The following is an 18,879-nucleotide window of genomic DNA, read 5'->3' as shown; positions in this document are numbered from 1 at the left end:
CCTGCCTAGTAAAAAACAATTGAAAAAAAAACCCCTCCACTGGGGCTATACATTATTTTTCAGTTTGACATGTTGATCGCAGATGGTGGTGTGAGCCACAGAAACCAGGAGGCAAAAGAGAAGTGATCTTCCAGCGAAATTAATTTATAGTGAAGTGAAATCAACATGCAGCCCTCTGTTCCTCCCAAACATCAAGAGCATTTAAAAAAAAAATTAATTAAGCATATGGTATGAGACGCGCTGCTTTTGCTTTCTAACTGAGCATTTTCAATTTTGCATTTTTAATCTTCTGCATAGCCTTCCAATCCCCCCCCCAAAAAAAAAACAAACAAAAAAATCAAAAAACCAAAAACCCCAAAACATCCAACTCACAAAAACAAAGAAACAAGCAAACCTCCAAAACAAAAACAGACACACAAACGAAAAAAGCAAAAAACCCAGCAAAACCCAGGACCACCTGCCTAGCTCAGTGCTCATTATTAATTGTACAGCTCCGCCCCCGCGCTGAGGCCGCCCCGCGCCGCTGACGCCGAGGCCGCGGCCCTTGGGCCCCGCCCGCTGCCGCCTGACCCGGGCGGAGGCGGGGCCGGGCCGGGCGGAGGCGGGGCCGGGCCGGGCTGGGCTCAGCGCGGCGGAGGTGAGGCGGGCGTGGGGTCGGGCCCGGCCGGGCTCTGGGGGTCCCTGCGGAGCCGGGGGCGCTGGTTCTGGCGGGGCGGGCACGGGAGGCGGCGGAGCGCGCCGAGGCCGGGCGGCCGCCGTGGGGCCCCGCGGGCAGGGGGCGGGAGGGAGCGGCGGGGAGGGCCGAGATCTGCGCGGGTTGAAGTAGCCCTGATGGTAAGTAATGCATTGAATGTCTTGAGAGGTTGTTTGTCAGAATATTCCAGAAGACTGCTCCTTTTATTTAGTACTGTTTTGTTTTTAAAGGATTCGTGTCAGACAGGTTTGAGTGTCTCATCTGGAACGTTGGTAGTGATCAGAAACTAGCAGGCACTCACAGCTAATGAAATAGTATTAAGTAGCAGTCTTACATAACACTGAATTTTCCATGATGATCTTGCAATACTTTGGAATGGTAGTGCAATGTCTTTGTACTTGGGTGCTGCGAGGAACGTCAGTGCTGGGCAGCAGAGCTGCGAGGTGAGGGGCATTGTGTGCCCCACTCGCTTTCTGCTTTCTCTTTTAGAGAAGTGACGAGTAGACACGCGGGGACTAGGAGCTCTGTGGTGACAGCATGTGATGGAGTGCAGACCGAGGAGTCAGGAAGGAACCTCTTCTATTTGGACAGAAACAATCTTAAAACAGGAGGAGATGAGGAAAATTAGACTTGCTGGCTGAGTGAATGTAGGTGCTCGGATAACAGCCCGAGAAGGTGTAGGTTGAAATGTCAGAGGATGGCAGTTTACTGAAGTGTTTGGTAATTTTGAGAGTAAAAATTACTTTAATATCATTTACTCCTTCTGTTGTCTAGTCTGTGATATTATCTAGCCTGACAATCTTTTTTCTTTGCTTAAAAACTAAGAGTAGGCCACCATATCATGAAAGACATAAAGGCTTCTTTAAACAAATTATTTAAGTGAGATAAAAGCATAAAAAAGCAAATTTATTAGCTGGTACTTGGCTTGTATTAGTTTATGTTCTAGGTACCATTTAATTCTTTAAACTTTGTAAGTTACTAATTTTTTCTTGCTCTTTTAATACAGAAATAAGACTTAAACAATTGTGTTTGCATGGTACTTCTTAATTGGTGGCTGAGAGAAAAACAGTTGACAAATAAGAAGAACTCTTGGATTAAGGGTGTTTTAGTTTGGGGAGTTTTTAAAATTTATTTTGCATTTTCCTCCCCTATTCTCCTTCAAAAATACTGAGTGGGCAAGTGTATCCTAGCTCTGTCAGTCAGGCTGTTTAATCTTCTTAATAAGCCTTAGACTTAATGTTTACAGTCTAGCAGTGAGATCCACCATTGACCTGTATTTTTGTTAATATACATTACTTTCTAATGAAGTGGGCTTTGCTGCTTCAGAGGGAGGATGGGTGAGATGTTAGCTAACAATATCAAACTAAACTCATGTCTCATTGTTGCACTGTAGCCTCCTTTGGTCAAGTCACTTAAAACCACAGAGTATATCTGGACTGATCAAAGAAAAAGGGCTGAAGTGCTGAATTGATCTGTGATTATCTACAGCGCCCTTTAGCTCTTATCTCCGTTTTGGACGGGCTTTCTCTGAGACGAGTTCCTCTATATCTTAATTAAGGCGAAATGGCACAGATCTGGGCTGATCTGAACAGGCCATAGGATTAAAGATTAGCTTGCAGTGCTCTCAATATTCAGTAATACACATTTTTCCATTCATTACAACTTTAAAACAGAGGAAATAAGATTCAGCATTGTACACAAGTGGATTACAGATAAATATTAAAACATGCAGGACACTTACATGCTATGTTAAGATTGTACACTGAAAATAATAGTGAACAAGGATATTCTTTGGATATGATCAGATTGCTGTTTAAATGCTCTCTTTCAGAGAATATTTATTCTTGTGTTGTGAGGGAGCAATTAGATAAGCTTATTTAATGTCATGCATTCTTTTGTGTTAGTTTCAATCAATTACCAAGAATGAATGAAGTTCAGTTCTTTGGGCCGACTTTTAGTTATTACATGTTTAGCTTGAAATCTACTGTGAAGTCCTTCCTCCATTTCCAAGTGCTCTGCCAACTAAATGCATTATTTGGAGTTAACTACGCTGTGCATATACTGCAAACTTGGAATGTTTCAGACAATCAGAGTTCCTGAGCCAGCTTTTGTAGCTCTGCCGTGCTTTGTGGACACTGATTGTGCTGACATCTCCATTTCCTTATAGACCTTTTCTAGTGCAGTAAAGACTGAGCTTTGGCAAGAACAGTGCTGCTTTCAGTATGAGAATGTGAAGAGTAAATCAATTAAATATTAAGTTGAAATGTAGTTAGGATTTTACTTGATGTCTCTTCTTGTTACATACTAATAATCACTAGCAGAAGAATTATTTGAAATCTGTAAAGTATCTTTGCATTAGCCTCACCCACATAAAAACCAAATCAATATGGGGCAAAGGGAACTATTGTACTGCACTTGTGTGCACACAAATAAATTATTTACTTCAGTCCTTGAGAAAGGACTTTATACGGGCTTGGGCATATAGGCACTAAAAATCTCAAACCATTACATTTTGCTTCGCAGAGAAGTAAATGGTGATGATACATTAAACTTGTCTGTCCTTCTCAGTCTTCAAAACATTTTCTGTGTTTTAAGGACCTACAATTCTCAAATCAGAGGCCTTTAGTGTTAAATTGGTTTTCATCTTCGTACCCTACTTAAAAGGAAAAGTGGATTTTTCAATAGTAAATACAAGTCTTGACACACAGTGGTGTGGTTTGGCTGTCACCAGGTTTTTTTGCTATAAGCATCCAGCTATATTCACAACCTTGTAAGTTCTTTCTTAATTGCTTTTACTCTAATTGTTTGCTGTTGTGCTGGTCAGGAGCATACTTTTAACTTCTAAAGGTGGTGCTAGTGATTAGTAAATACATACTTATGCCAGTGTTGTTCTTCAGCTTAAAGACACTGAGCCAAGACAGTCAATCAGAAAAATCTCCTCCAGCCCAAAATTTGCTACATGATGGGCAATGAACCTGGTGGCTTGAGTGGCTGCTGACCCACTCCACTGGGCTGTCCTCTCAAGCCACCCCTGTTACATTCCAAGCTACATGTCTGTCATTGTACTGAAATCACACATCTTGACTTCTACGTGAAATTGGATTCTGTAGCATCATAAAGACAGATGCCTCCCAGATTACATGGCACTTCTGCTGAGTGATTGCAGATGCATCAGTCACCTAAATGCTGTCTGCATTTTGATTATAAAGAGCGTGTGAGTAGAACACAGCATTCTTTGTCTCTTTAAAATGTTTTCATGACTGCACTTCATAAGTTTCTCTGTTTTTGTAGGAGTAGAGGAAGGATATTTTCCATTTTTTAGTTTGTTTATAGTCTAAAACAAGAAAAGACATCAAGTAAACTTAAATGTAGGTACTACTTCAGGATTTTATTACAAGTTTGGATTTTTTTTTTTTCTTTCCCAATAATTATTTTTTCTTTACTATTGACTTTCTTCTTTTCATCTATTATATTTGTAGAGACTAATCCAATCTCTTAGCCTTTGTTGTATTGCCTTGGTAAGCCAAAAATACACCTTCCTAGGGAAGAGTGATTGATTCATCAGGAAAAAATCAGTAACCTGCCCACCTCTTCCTCTTCTGGCACACCTTCCTTGATTGTGGCTCAGTGTATGAATTCTCACCAATGCCCTATATGGTGGTGTTAACACTTCTGCTCATGTAATGGAAGTATTTTTATTTTTGCACTTTGGCTTTGACTTACCCCATGTTTTCTGTGGTTTAGTATCATTGTGATTGACACGTCTCCTTTATTTTATCTGCCTCTTCTCTGCAGAGAATCATGGGTTTACCTGAAAATATCTGCTCTTTATTTTAATATAGTATCCCATTTTTGTTGTCTGCAGTCATTATTCTCTTCTAGTATAATTGCCTGATTTTCCTGAATTAACAATGCCTCTCAAGGCTGCCAGCAAAAAACCAAACCAAACCCAAATTCATTGGAATTAATTATTTGTATTTCCTGTGTTTGGCCGAGACCAACAATCTTCGTTCAGTTAAAACAATGAGTTAACACATTTTAGAATTCAGACAAACCTCCTGGATTCTTTTCTGCTCTTCAGTTGAAATAGATGACACAGTTTGAGGAATACATTCCAAAACAGACCTAGAACCTGCAAATTTCTGTACGTATTGGTACTTCCAGTTTTCGTCACCAGGGGAGCAAAAAGTGTAAAACACCAATTGCCTTATCTCACTCTATAAACACTGTAAAGGAAATAAGTAATTCCATGTTTTTATTTTGTAAAGCACAGCTTTAACTGTTCAAAGTATTTCACATTTCTGTGTGTTGATGTTAGTTGATCAAGATCTATAAATCTGTTGAGTGTTTTCTCTTAAATTATTCAAATGGAAATGTACTGTTTGTAAGTTCAGCCTTTATTTAAATAGACAAAATGGTAACTGAATTTTTTAATACCTTAGAGATGTTTTTGGAAAAGTTAGATTTTTTAAAGTTATTTGTTTGTTCCTCTTGTTGCTATTGATCTTGAAGATGAAAAATTTAGTATCAGGCATGTCCGTGTTCTTCTGATGTTTAACTTTTAATAAATAAATATTTGTGATGTAACAGATTTGGTGGTTATAGATTTCTTGCTGTCTTGGAATCATGTTAGCTGAATCTGAATGTTACTAGGAGATAACAATAACATATCAGACACTGTTCCAAGCAACTAGATAGATTTCTGCTAATACATGCAGTAGGGTCATCATTAAGAAGACATTTTATTCTAAGGTAAACATTGTTTGTCTTTCTCTCTGAATATTCTTATTGATTTTTATTCCAATTTGCAGTAATGGAACAACTGCGGGATCCGGTTACGCAAGAAGATGCAAATATCAAAGCCATTAATGAAGAGTACAGGAAAGCCTTTTTTTTTATCAATAAAGGACTGAATACAGATGAGCTGGGTCAGAAGGAAGAGGCAAGAAGTTACTATGAGCAAGGGCTTGACCACTTGCTCCGAGGAGTTGGCATTCCAGCAGAGGGTCCTGCGTGTGTAGGGTCCCAGTGGGAGTCCGCCAGGCAAATGCAGCAGAAGATGAGGGAGACCCTGCAAAATGTTCGTGCTCGACTCGGCAGTCTAGAGCAGAACACCCCACCAGTACAAGCATCTCCTGCTGTGATGGATACCCCTCCTGGGGTGCCCAAGTTATACCCCTCCATTCCTTCCAAAGAAAAGCCAGAAAGACCCCCTCCCCCTAATTCCCTGTTTGCACCAAGTCAGCTGCCTGCAGCAGATGGAAGTGCTGCAGCTGTGAGTCAGGGGCAAATTGCAGCTGTGAGCCCATCATCTGCAAAACCTCTTTGTCTGCCAAATGAAGCACCTCCTGCCTATACTCCTCAAGCTACCAATGGCCACTTCACTGTGTCCTACGGCACAGACTCTGGGGAGTTTTCTTCTGTCAGTGAGGACTACTACAACAACAAATGTACTCAGCCACCTCCCCTGGAAAACCTGGGAGTGGATGCAGATGAGCTGATCTTGATTCCCCAAGGAGTGCAGATATTTTTTGTGACTCCTGATGGGCAGGTTAGTGCTCCTTCATATCCTGGATATCTGCGCATCGTGAAGTTCTTGGATACAGATAGTGAAGCTGCTCGGAATCGTCCACCGGCGTTTCTTCAGGTAACAGGAAAATAATTTTTTCGTTTAAATAAAATTTCAAGAACTGTCCTAAAGCTCTAACAGGCAATCTTCTTGGGTTCTTGCTCTTCGGAGCCTAATTATCCCTGTGACAATATGAAGGACATTACGGGTGTTGCAGAAATGGTTTTCTGCAAGTACACACTTTTACCACTCTTTCTGTGAAATGCACCTCTCTGTCTTCCCAAGGTTTTCAAGTGCTCAGTGTTTGGATGATTCCCGTGTGTAAAGGACTTGACGTAACATGTCTTTCCATTTCATAAAATTGACTTCATTCATTACATAGAGAAGGCATTTTGATTCACCTGTTGTAACAAATCAATATTAATGGGGGTTGGGGTTCTACCCACTTCATTCTCCATTAGTGATAAGGTATTGCAGTTAATGATAATTGATAATTTGAAATTTGAGGGTCCATGTTAATACAGACTCAGAAATACAAATTAAAAAAAGATGTGTTATTAGTACTTTTTCAGTCCTTACTTGTTTCACATGGGCACACTCTCTAATGAACATTGTGATTCTGGTCTGGATTCTGACTTTGGATCTCCTTGTCACTGCTAAAATTGGGTGATTTGGGGTCTGTTGGATCATGGTTTGGGATCTGCTGGTTCAGCTCCACTTGTGTTAGCAGTCTTAAACAGTAGCCCAGTGACAGCCATGCATTTCTATTTGTACTGTGGTATAAACCTGTCCTGAGATCTCCAGGGTGGTGCAGGTGCTGTGAATCCTGACTTGTTTGGCAGTTGTTTTCATTTGGACCTCAAGATGAGACCTCAGTTAACAGGGTATCAGCCTGAATTCTAGTCCTGTGAAAATTAGGATTTTCTCTATATTAGACTGTCAGAACTAATCAAGACTGACAGAACTAATCACTCATTTTTTTCAATCATGGGGATTGTTTTTCTTTTTTCTTCTTTTCAAGATGGTGTAAGGCTTTTTATTTTTTATCACAGAATCATAAAACAGTTCCAGTTGGAAAGGACCATAAAGATAATTTAATTCCAATCCTGCTGCCATCAGCAGGGAACCTTTCACTAGAAAGTTCCACTAGAAACTTTGTGGAAAATCAAGTTTGTGGTGTGTATCAGTATGTTCTGCCTATCTTTCTTTTTAAAAGCATCCTTTGATTCTATGTACTTATTTTTCCTAGGTTTGTGACTGGTTGTATCCTCTGATGTGTACCCAGTCTCCTGTTCTGTGCTGCAGTACTGGGGTCTACATGTTCCCCGACACGATGTCCCAGGTGCCAGGGTCCTACGTGGGAGTGGTGCTGTCTTCAGAGCTTCCAGCAGCTGACAGAGAGCTGTTCGAGGATCTCTTGAAACAAATGTCTGACCTACGTATCCAGGTAAATTTCTGGGCAGTCAGTTATAAGCCAGTAAGGAAAGGTGTAAATCATCAATGCATTCTCACATTTACATTTAGTTGAGTAAAAAGACAGATTTTTGTCTTGGTTAGTAAGCTCATCTGTGAGAAATAAATAAAGGAGCTATAATAAAGCAGCTTTGTAATGAAACTGTAGGTCCTATGAAATGAGACAACAGAAACTTTAAAGTGCTAAATTTTAAGCACAGAGTGGAATTCAAGACCAGTTTTTATATTTTCTCTGTTTTTATGAAAAAGAGTATAGGACTCGAAATTGTGTTCAGGAAAAAGCTTGCTTTTCCTTATGTGTGCATGCACACAACTCTTGTAGCAGTTTTGGTGATGCCATTCTTGTGATATCATGCTCAAATGTGTTTACTGTTCAAAAACGTTAGGCTGCCTCAGAGAAGATTTGTGAAAATAGTAAGTACCTCAAAAATCTGCCTTCTGGATCTTGATAAACCTAGTGCCTTATTGCAGTAAGATGTTGACAGGTAGAGAAAACAAAAAAAAAAAACCCTAGTCTAACAAATGTGCAGTAAGATTCAGTGATTTGTAGCAAAGTGGAACATACTACTGTAGGAGCCCTGGAGCATCATTTCAGGAACAGTGGTAATCAATAACTACTGAAAAGATTTTAGCATGATTTCATCTTTTCATGCAAAAATTTTCTTGAATTGGCAAAATGTGAGTGCAGTGATGATGAAGGACCAGTTTGGAGCATCCCATGAGGGCGGAGTTCTGTTATGGTGTAAATCCTGGTGAGTTCAGCAGCGAATTTCACTGGTACAGAAGGCCACTGATTTTTACTTAAAGGGGAAAGTACTACAGAATTATGTGATATTGACTCACTGGATAAAATTCTGTCATTTTTTTCCTGTGTAGAAGTAGTTCAAATTGGGTGTCCTACTAGTTTCTTATTTCCCTAAAACTTTGTGTTTTTGTTAATGTTCCCTGATACGATGTCGCAGGTGCCAGGATCCCATGAGAGAGTAGGGTTACCTTCAGAGCTCCCAGCAACTAAGAGAGCACACTTTGAAGATAAATTTAAACAGAGGTCTGGCCACAAAGTCCAGGTAAATCCCAGGACGTTCCAAAATCCTAAAGTTAAAAAAAAAAAAAAAAAAAAAAAAAAGAAAAAAAAAAAGTCACAGAAATGCATGTTAGAACTGCTGATTTGATTGACAGTAGCTGTGTATGCTGTGTCCTGTAGTTATTTTTTTGTTGGGTGGCTTTTTTGTGTTATTGTTGTCTGGTTTTTTGTTAAACACCAGTTCAGTTACTGCAGCCTGCCACACTTTTCAAATCAGCATATTTCTGAAGTTTTAAAAACTGTGATATAGAACAAGTATGCTAAAGTGTAATCTGATGGCCATTTAAAGTGTCTGTTTTACATAGAAATCATGAAGATCTAATTGACTAATTCTATTTAATATAATAACAGTACTGAGTCCCCTATCTTATTAGAGAGTCCATTTTTACTCCTTAGTGTAGATATTAGAAGTCTTGTTGACTGGTTTTCTATATAGTGACTCAACCTGTGGCGTAACTAAATTACATCTGGAACATAGTTTGGGTTTTTTAATAGTTTTTGTCGTTGTTGTTGTTGTTTTTTACCTATACCTGTTTATTGAAGTAATTTCTCCTGCCCAGCCCTCAGAGTGTTTTGTTCAAGTGCTGAAGACATTTCTTGAACACCAGATTTCACCTTGCTGTCAAGCAGTAAATTATGATGTAGCACATATTAGTGATACATTGTTAACCTTCTGGGTAGCAACCTCCTGAGTTTAATCTACTCTTTCCTGTTAATGTTGATTTTACTACAACATTCAGCTATATGCAATACCCTGCTTTTATATCCAGTAAATATTTCAGGGGAATTTCAGAATTCCCTGTAACAGCAAATACTGTTGTGTATTGTGTATTCTGATCTGCCTGTGGGTTTAATCTATAAATGCTTCCATTTAGACTCTTCTAGACTAAACAAAAAAGTTTTTTCCTTGTATCATTAACTAGCAGTGTTTTCAATCTTTGAAATGATAGGGGAGTTTATTTACTTTTATATTGGAAAAGTTCTCCTAACAAAAATGTAAACCTATCACAATTTTTTTAGGTTTCTGTAATTAAAGTTTAATTATACATAGTCTGTGAACTGTGTAAAGTGATGTTACACATCTTAGAAGTGCTAAGCAGCCTGTGGTAGTGGTTGCTGTGTTTGAATGATTAACATCTACTCCAGAAACCATTTGATGTGAAGTAACACAGAACCTGTGCACCCAGCTTTAAATAGGGGTTGGTATTGTGCACAGTTTGATGTTTTCCTTGGCTGTGCCAGTCTGAAAAAGCACCAACAGCACACAGCATGAATAGTCTCCTTTATTTTTGAATTTGGGAGGAAAGGATGAGGAACAAAACAAACTCAACAGCTGCATTCCTTTAGTGCAGCTGTATTCTCTAACCAAACACTGCAGTTCCCATGCTGAATAACAACAGAGTTAACTTCTGTCTGAGAAGATTAAAAATGAGAGATGGACAGTCTCTTATCTGTTTAGCTGGTGAACTAGTAGTGTAAATTTTCCCTGTTTAGCTATTTGGCCGTATGACTGCATTGGCAAGCAAATTATTTCATTGTAGCTGGATGAAAAAAGTGTACAAAAAAGTTTGACCTGTCTGATAAGCTTTTTGGATGTCTAGGATTTCTGTGGAAAAAGTAATCGAGTGTTAAATTTAGCTTTAGTTTCTGTACACATACCCAAGGCATGCACAACTTAAGTATTACTTGATAATGGATGTGTATGATCTGAACCAGAAATATTGATGATAACACTGCAAAGTAGATGCTCAGATGTTTGTTTTCACTTGTCAGCCTTCTGAAGCCTCTAGTGATGCAGTTCACTTGCCTCAGACTGTACATATCCAGCCACAACCTGAAGAAACAGAAGATCAGAAAGAGTTACCAGAATGGAGTGAGAAAGTTGCCCATGGAATCTTGTCAGGTACAGCTGTAATAAGGGGACTGTGTTGAGTAGAAACCAATGTGAGTGACATTTAAATAGTATTTTCACCTAAATGCATGGGTGCTGATAGAAGCTGAGTGATAAGAAATAGTTGTTCACTAGTTCCAGTGTTGATCCTCTAAAGGATGCCTTGATGAGCTTTGTAAAAACCATGCAGAATATAAATCCATTGCCAACAGTTTGTTCATTGCAAATAGGTTTGGCTGCTCATTTGACTCTGTTAGAATATCACCTGCTGGGACTCAAACCACTGAGACAGAACAATTTTACCCCTGTATGGACACGTTACAGCAGGCACCTGTTGTGATTCCAGCAAGATAAACATGTGGGGTTTTTCCTCTGAGAACCTTTGAAGTATAGTAATGACCACCAGCTGATTGTGATAAATATGAGTCTGCAAGGGGGCTAGAGGGTTGGGTTCATATGTTTTCCTGAGTGTTAATAGCATTGAGATGTGCAGTTCTATCACTTCTGACTCACCTGGTGCTTTCATATCCATTAAAAAACTGAGTATCTGTACTAGGCTGACATTTGGATGTGGGCTGGCTGTATTAAATAAAATGAATGTAAAAAAGTGGTGGTGTAGGTGCAGAAATTATTGCAGGACTTCTGTGCTGGCCCATTCAGGGGAGAATATAATTGCAGACTGTAATCAGGAATATTTCTAAACATTTTTTGCAGAGGAGGGATGGCTGGAGGAATCACAGTCCGTAAAATTGTACATACTAAAAAAACAGTTTTTGCCTTGAAGGTGCATCCTGGGTAAGCTGGGGCCTAATGAAAGGAGCAGAATACACGGGTAAAGCTATTCACAAAGGAGCCTCTAAACTGCGAGAGCACATTCAACCCGAAGAAAAGCCTGTGGAAGTCAACCCAACCGTAGCAAAAGGACTTCATGTAGCAAAACAGGCTACTGGAGGAGCTGTGAAAGTCAGCCAATTCTTAGGTAAAAATTTCCATCTTACAGAATATAATATTTTTGCCTTAAATAATAAAAACTTGGTAAAATGCAAGCTGGTTTCTCTAGCTAGTAAAACTAGAGGAGGTACTGACGTGATAAAATTCAGTAGCTTGTGCCTAGTCTCTCCTGCAAGAGACTTGCTTTAAGACTAGTACATATTACTTGGCCTTGAGACATCCTTTTCTTTCCTAAAAGAATAGTCTGTGTAGCCTTAAGTTTGACATGCTTTTGAAAGCTTTAGACAGTTAATTCAAAATGTTGTCTCTTTTTTAAAGTTGATAACCATGTTTTTTAAAAGCTCTACTCTCACTAGTTACTAACATACAGTACCACAAGAGAATGTGTGTGTGCATCTTTTTGAACATACACACCAGAAACAAATCTATCTGACTATGTGTAAGTATCCAAATAGAAATGGCCAGGTATTCAGAGGTGCCTGGCAACCCCAACAGCTCTCAGTAACTTCATTTTGTTATTTATTTGCATAAAATCTTTATATTTACTGTCTAGTGACTGATCCAATTTCAAAAGTAAATTGTGCTGATCTTAGAAAACTACTTTGAAGAGCTGGAATGCTTGTAAGAAGGAATTCTACAGAAGACAAGTCAGGGAAACAGCAGCTTGTTCTCTATCTACAAGTTAGACATAACAAAGCAGTGGAAACAGTTTCTTGAAATTTGAGTATGAGATGTCTATGCATGTCTTTTGAGGCACTTTTTAGTCACAAGGCAAACCTTACTTGTTTCTTAGGATTTGGAGCTGTGTAGAACCTGAAAAATAAGGTTGCTCTGTAACAGCTGGGCACTTACATGTGGATTACAGTCTGTCCTTCCTACAAATGTATTTAAATAGAAGCATCACTTAAGACTTCAGTGAAGCTTTCTGTTAATTATGAGTAAAGATTTTGAAAGAAGGATGTTCTATGTTCTCCCCAAATAATCTGCATACAATTGTTTTATGGTAGTTGAAGGGGTGTGTTCTATAGCGAGCTGTGTCGGAAAGGAGCTGGCTCCACATGTGAAGAAGCATGGCAGCAAATTAGTTCCAGAATCCCTAAAGAAAGATAAAGATGGCAAATCTACTTTTGATGGTGCCCTGGTTGTAGCAGCAAGTGGAGTTCAAGGTAATAAAAATTCCCTACACTTTTTTTAATGGCATATTTTTAATGGTATGAACTCAAATAAGCTGATTGTTTCTACAGGGTTTTCAACTGTGTGGCAAGGTTTAGAAAGTGCAGCGAAGTGCATTGCTAAAAGTGTTTCAACTGAGACTGTAAAAACAGTTAAATACAAGTAAGTTCTGTTTTTATGGTTTTCATCTTCTATGCAACACTGTCTCTGAACACTAGTGAAAAAAAGCTTATGAAAGTGCAGGGAAGCTAACTGAAATGCCTCCTTTGCTGTAATTATGTAGCATGTGATAAGGTGGTAAGTGCACAGTAAAGAGCATCTCCTATATGCAAAAATCTGAAACAAGTAAATAGAAAGTAGAAAGTACTTTTTCAGTTTTTTGTGGAAGTATTACAGCTTCAGGTTTTGTTACAAATAATGTTCAGATTTATATCTCTGCTCTATGGTATATTATCATTATGAAAAAAAATTAGTGGTTTAAGACTTTCAGCTCTAATCCTGAATTTATGCAAATTTAGCTAAATTTATGAAAAATAGAAGAACCTCATCTGTCAGCAGCAGGTTTGGCTAAAGCGAGGCAGTACAAAAAAGAAAATTTTGTCAGGAAACTTAAGGCATATATAGCAATAATAGAACAGCCTGGACTTGCAGAATACAGATGTTTTTTGAAAAAGATAGTGGGGGAAGATGACAATAACATTTGGGATTAAGATGATGTTACCAAGTTGATGGAAAGATGAAAGTTGGATCCTGTTACTAAGTTGATGGAAAGATGAAAGCTGTATGCATGTACTGGAATATGCTGTGGAGAATAAAGGAATATATTGAAATAACTGTGAAACATGAAATGCACCCCTCACAAAAAGGGCAGTAGATTTAATAGAAAGTGAAGAGTAAGCAGAAGCAAGCAGTTTCAATGGAATTGGTGATAAGTGTAGCAAAAGAGATATTAAAAGGATTGCTGAAAGTGCAAACAGGCTACAAGCCAATTGTAACACGATAAACATCAGCATCCAGTATTAAGCAGATTGGCATCAGTGTTGTGTTGTGATGCATTTCAAATAGGAGGCCAAATAGCAAAGTTCTAGTCAGTTGTGGTTTCTTGCTAATGTTTGTTTGCAGTAGGAATGTCAGGAAAAATCGTACTGGTACTCATTTCACATAAATTCATGTTAATGTTTTTGTTTTAGATACAAATATAGGAAGTACGGAGATCAGCAGACAACAGACACTAAGAGTGAAAAACAATAAGTAACTACCATGTTGCAGCTAACTGCAATATGATTGAAAATATTTGATATGTAATCTTTAAAATCTATCCTTGTATTAAAATTTTACATAATCTCCCTTTTGTAAGCTGTTTTTTATTTCAGTGACAAGGATGTCTGCCACTCAAAGTATTTACGAATGAGCTAAATTCCACTTGATGGAAACAAAGCTAAAGGAGCACCATCAGGGTCTCTAAATAAAAAAAAATGGCTAAAACTTAGCTGCAATACCCCTGTGGATGGAATTTTAAAGAGATGCTCATCATATGCATGTTGATTGGAATGGGGGGAAACATAGCTTCAGAAGTAACATGTCTGCCAAAGTCCCATGCTAATACCTTTTTAAAAAACTAGTTATATAGATGCAGTGTGTATATCTGCACAATTAAAAAAAGTTAAAAATTATGGAATTCCGGCAGGCAAACAAAAAAATTAGTTATCAGACATTAAGAAGTTGTTAGTCTTACTGCACTGGACAAGCTACAGTCCTACTTTAAATGATACTTATTTCACTGATACTGTACTGGCTTATGATGTTCCTGAAAATAATCAAATTGACAAACTAATCAAACTGATAAATACTTCTGCTGTGAGATTAATTCTCTGACCTGCAAATCTGATGTTTATGATTCAAGGCTGTTGCTCTATCAGAGAATTAAGGGCAAAATAAAAACTTACTAATTCTTTTTATTCGGTCTTATTGTTAGTTCCAGCCACATGGTCTGGCTGCTGTACTGATATATTACAGATTTTTAGATTGTTTGATATTCTTTGCTTCTCTCTAGCCTTATCATGAGGTCCTCAAAGAATGTCTGGTCATAACAAGCACAGGGAAAATGTAACTCTGCTAACTGCTGGGATTCTGATGCTGCCAGGAGTATTTCCCTTTGCCCTGGTTTGTCTGACTGCAGCGCTCTCTGGAGAAAAGTCTGGCTACCCAGAACAGTTGGAGTTACTGCTCTCACTGTACTCTTGTCCTCCTTCATTGTGCACTCTGTGCACAATTGAGTCATTAGTCTGAGACTGCCAACTTGCCCAGTAAAGCATAAAGAAGCTGTACTCAGCCCATGGGAGATAACAAAGGTTTTTATCTCTTTGTAATTTTCATTGTGTCCTCAAGATAGCTTTGTTGAACCTTTTGGGGTTTTGTATAATGCAGCACTCCAGGTGGGGGGGTCTCACAAGAGAAGAATAGAGGGGCAGAACCCCCTCCTTGCCCTGCTAGCCATGCTGCTTTGGATGCAGCCCAGGATACAGTTGGCTTTCTATACAGAGGATGTAGAAATTTTACCTAACAACTAAGGTGAAACAGAACCTTTAGTTATTGCACAAAACTTCTCTCCCCTCCCTTCCTGTCATTCTATAGATACATTTTTTACTCTTCAAAATTAGGGTGGGGAAAAGGGAGAAAGACTGGAAGTGTTCTTGAAGAAAAAGAGTAGAAGTGTATTGATATTTTCAAAGAGCAATTGATCTGATAGAGGAGTAGCCTTTATTCAAATGGCTTCATAAATTCTAATTTTATTCTTTACACATTTGGGCACTGTGCTTATTATTTTTTCTTGGTAATGCCTGAATTTTTGCTCTCAAACAATTCCAGTGAAGATTAAAATACTAAGTATACAAATCTACAAACCTGCTCTCTTTCCTTAGGTATGGAGAGGATGCTGGCCATGCTACAGATGACGCTGTGAATTCTGCAATCAATGTGGGTGTTACAGCATTTAACATTGAAAATATTGGTATCAAATCTGTTGTAAAGAGAACTGCAAAGGAAACCGGCCACGCTGTGTTAGATGAATATAAAGTATTGGATAATGAGAAGAAGGGTAAAAAATGAAAGCAATTAAATACTTCTCAAAGCCTTACATTAAAGATGAAACTTCCTATTTAGAAGTAACTACATTGCTCATCTGACATTGAACTAAGTCACACTGTACTTTGTAAGCAACTGTTAATTTGACAGGAAAATGTAAAAGTAAGAAGAGCATTTGTAGGAGGAAAAATGAAAGTTGTCACCTCCTTGTTCTGTACTGAACAAGGAGTTTAAACAACTGGATCAGGGCTTTAGGCAACTGGAAGGATATGAGTTTGCAGTTCATATACTTGCCTCTTTAAGCACTTTTTCAAAATAATATATGAAATAATAGTTTAATATAGAAATACTATTGTGAATATTTTTGTAACACTTTATATTTATAAAGAAGGTGGTGATACAGAAAGAGTAAGATTACTAATTCTGGAAAAAGTAGAATTACCAGTTTTGGCTTTATAACTACCCTTAAGCATTAGTTTTACTGATCAAGCCTTGTCTTATTTAATATGCACTATTAAAATAAGCATTGTGTTTCATTGTTTTGTAGAGAATTTCTCTTTTCACCTACAAAACAGCTGATCTTATCCAAAGTTCATATTAAGAGAAATGAAGGATGAACCTCAGATAATTAGGTAGTCATTCCCTTTCAGATTTTTTTTTTCTCATCCAGCATGTAAGTAAACCAAAGATACCAAGCATTTCTTCTAGAACAGGATATTTACAGGTCTAGAAAAATGCATTTTCCAGTTGACTCCATAAGGAATATACAAAGATTCTTTGAAATTCAGTTTTTTACGTAGAGAGGATAAGTATGGTTTTGCATAACTTAAAGTATTTTTCTGTGAAAATATTAGAGGGCACTAGGAAATTCTATGCATTCTGTACTTTTCAGCTGATCCAGAAAGAATCAGATTATATATCATGACCTCCTAATGAAAATCTCCTAATATTTTAACAAATAGTCCTGATGGTCATCATGTTTATTTCATTAAAGTCATAGTTGCACAATGGTGTGAAGTGTTTAAAAAGACTATGAAGACAAACCCTTTTAATGAAGAGTTGTGTAGAACAGACATTTTTGTATAAGTTTGTCATCCTGTTTGTAGCACAGTGTAAAATAACTCAAGATGTTAAATCCTTGAGATGCTTTGACACTGCTACTTATTTAACACTTTACTGTTGAGTTTTAAAGCTGCTGCACATTCTAATATTGGCTGGACCTGCAACAGACAGAATGCCAACAACTTACAATTTATCTTCATTGAATGTAGATGGAGAAAATAACTATAAATTGTTGTTGGTAAGTGGTATTTGTAGAAGATTGAAAAAACACAGTAACAACTACAGTCTGTTAGAATGGTAATAGGTGCATATTTTGTGGTAGCTACTGCAGGTGTGTGCTTAAAGTGAGAAATGTGAAAGAAAGGATCTAACCACTTGAAGTGTGACTTTGATATATGGAAATAAAATCTGTGCTTGAACTTTTTGTGATATGAAGCTACTATATGGATCCATAAGTGGAAAAACTAGGACTTCTTCAGAAGTAATAAAAGAGCAGTATTGGGGTATATCTACAGTATAAACTCATAAAGCTCATCAGCTATAGAGCTTAAATATTTTAAACGAGAAGGTTCTATCCAAAGTACAGTGCGATTGTACAATTTCTGTTACTATAGTCTGCCACTTGCCAGCTTGTGTAACCAGTTAAAGACTGCTAAAGACTTCACACTAGCAAAAGCAATTTTTGTTGCTATGAGCTGTATTTACAATAGGGATAGAGGTGTCTTCTTTCTCCCTCCCCTTTTTGGGGTTTTGCATATAGCTCATACCCTTTAGTTTCATTTATAAACCATCAAAACAAAAAGTTGTGTTAAAACAATCAAGGTGTTACAGTCTTCAAGAGACCACATTAGAGCACACTGAGGAAAAGCAACATTTAAATGCTATCGGTAGTGATGTCCTGCTCAGCCTGCTGTTATTCTCTTCATGTGTATCCAGTCTTTCAAAATGGATTAAAACTATTTTTTGAATGATGCCTACCCCATTTTACAGTTTGTAATGTGATATATCCAGCATCTTCCCTCTTACATTGTTCCAAAGTTTAGTTAATTTTACCAGCTGGTAGGATGGTGCTGTTGAACTTACCTTGCTTAACCTGCCTCTTCCTGGGTCCAGGGTAGCAACTCCATAGGCTTTTCCTCCCTTCTTCTACCAAATACAACAACCTTCTCCCATTTACTGCCTTATGTCAGCTCTCCCTTTTATATACTAAACTCCTGTCTTAGGTTGGCTTTCTATTCACAGCTTGGTTTTCTTTCTTTGAACACTGAACATCTTTTAATACATGGCAGTCCTAGAAGTTTTACTAAGATCTGTAGTGCATGAACTACTACCTGATTTCATAAGGCATTCTCATTTCCAAATTTATTCAAAGTCTGTTCTGCTACAGTGTTGGTCTCAAATCATGTCTTGAGAGGATTACTTTAAATGATCTCCAAGTCATTCTAAGCTACTGCCATCTCCGGCATTTTCATCATTGTATGGATATAAACCACAGTTCTTAAATCTAAACTCCTGTATTTGAATGGATTCCTCCAGATTCCAAGGGTCATTTGATTAGTTTGTTTAATGCTGGTTTAAAACTGACTTGGAATAGCCTATTTTTAATATTCCCTTAATAAATCTATTATCCTTAAAAAAGAATTGGTAAACCTACCTTCCACTACAAAAAACCATGCTGACCAGCTTATGATAGAATGGTGAGGGTTGGAAGAGACCCATTGGTCTGTGATCCACCTCCTGCTCAAAACAGGTCCAGCCTGGAGCACAGTACTCTGCCCCAGTTCTGTTCACATTGTGATTATCTCCAAGGGTGGAGACTTCACAGCCCCTCTGGGCAACCTTTGCCCAACTTGATTCTGCTCAGTATTTCCCCTTATACTAAGCCAAACATTTTTATA

At 38.1% G+C, this 18,879-nt stretch overlaps 1 protein-coding gene across 4 annotated transcripts; it reads left to right on the top strand.

Annotated features, from left to right (window-relative positions):
• Window positions 1-566: 566 nt before the first annotated feature.
• Window positions 567-17,405, top strand: SPART (spartin). 4 transcript variants are annotated; one of them, XM_063394811.1, is made up of 10 exons: window positions 703-834; window positions 5,506-6,341; window positions 7,513-7,710; window positions 8,699-8,803; window positions 10,594-10,723; window positions 11,496-11,690; window positions 12,670-12,828; window positions 12,907-12,997; window positions 14,026-14,086; window positions 15,757-15,895. In XM_063394811.1, exons 2-9 carry the CDS (start codon window positions 5,508-5,510, stop codon window positions 14,084-14,086), a joined length of 1,773 nt encoding a protein of 590 aa, XP_063250881.1. In that variant the 5' UTR covers window positions 703-834; window positions 5,506-5,507; the 3' UTR covers window positions 15,757-15,895. The 4 variants fall into 4 exon arrangements, with proteins under 4 accessions (XP_063250879.1, XP_063250881.1, XP_063250877.1 ...); XM_063394809.1 differs by lacking the exons at window positions 703-834; window positions 14,026-14,086 and adding an exon at window positions 567-637 and having other exon boundaries at window positions 15,757-17,405; XM_063394807.1 differs by lacking the exon at window positions 14,026-14,086 and having other exon boundaries at window positions 705-834; window positions 15,757-17,405.
• Window positions 17,406-18,879: the final 1,474 nt, after the last annotated feature.

The sequence above is a fragment of the Prinia subflava genome, chromosome 3, assembly GCF_021018805.1.
Source record: "Prinia subflava isolate CZ2003 ecotype Zambia chromosome 3, Cam_Psub_1.2, whole genome shotgun sequence".
Lineage (NCBI taxonomy): Eukaryota > Metazoa > Chordata > Aves > Passeriformes > Cisticolidae > Prinia > Prinia subflava.
This window is presented reverse-complemented; position numbering and strand designations above follow the sequence as displayed.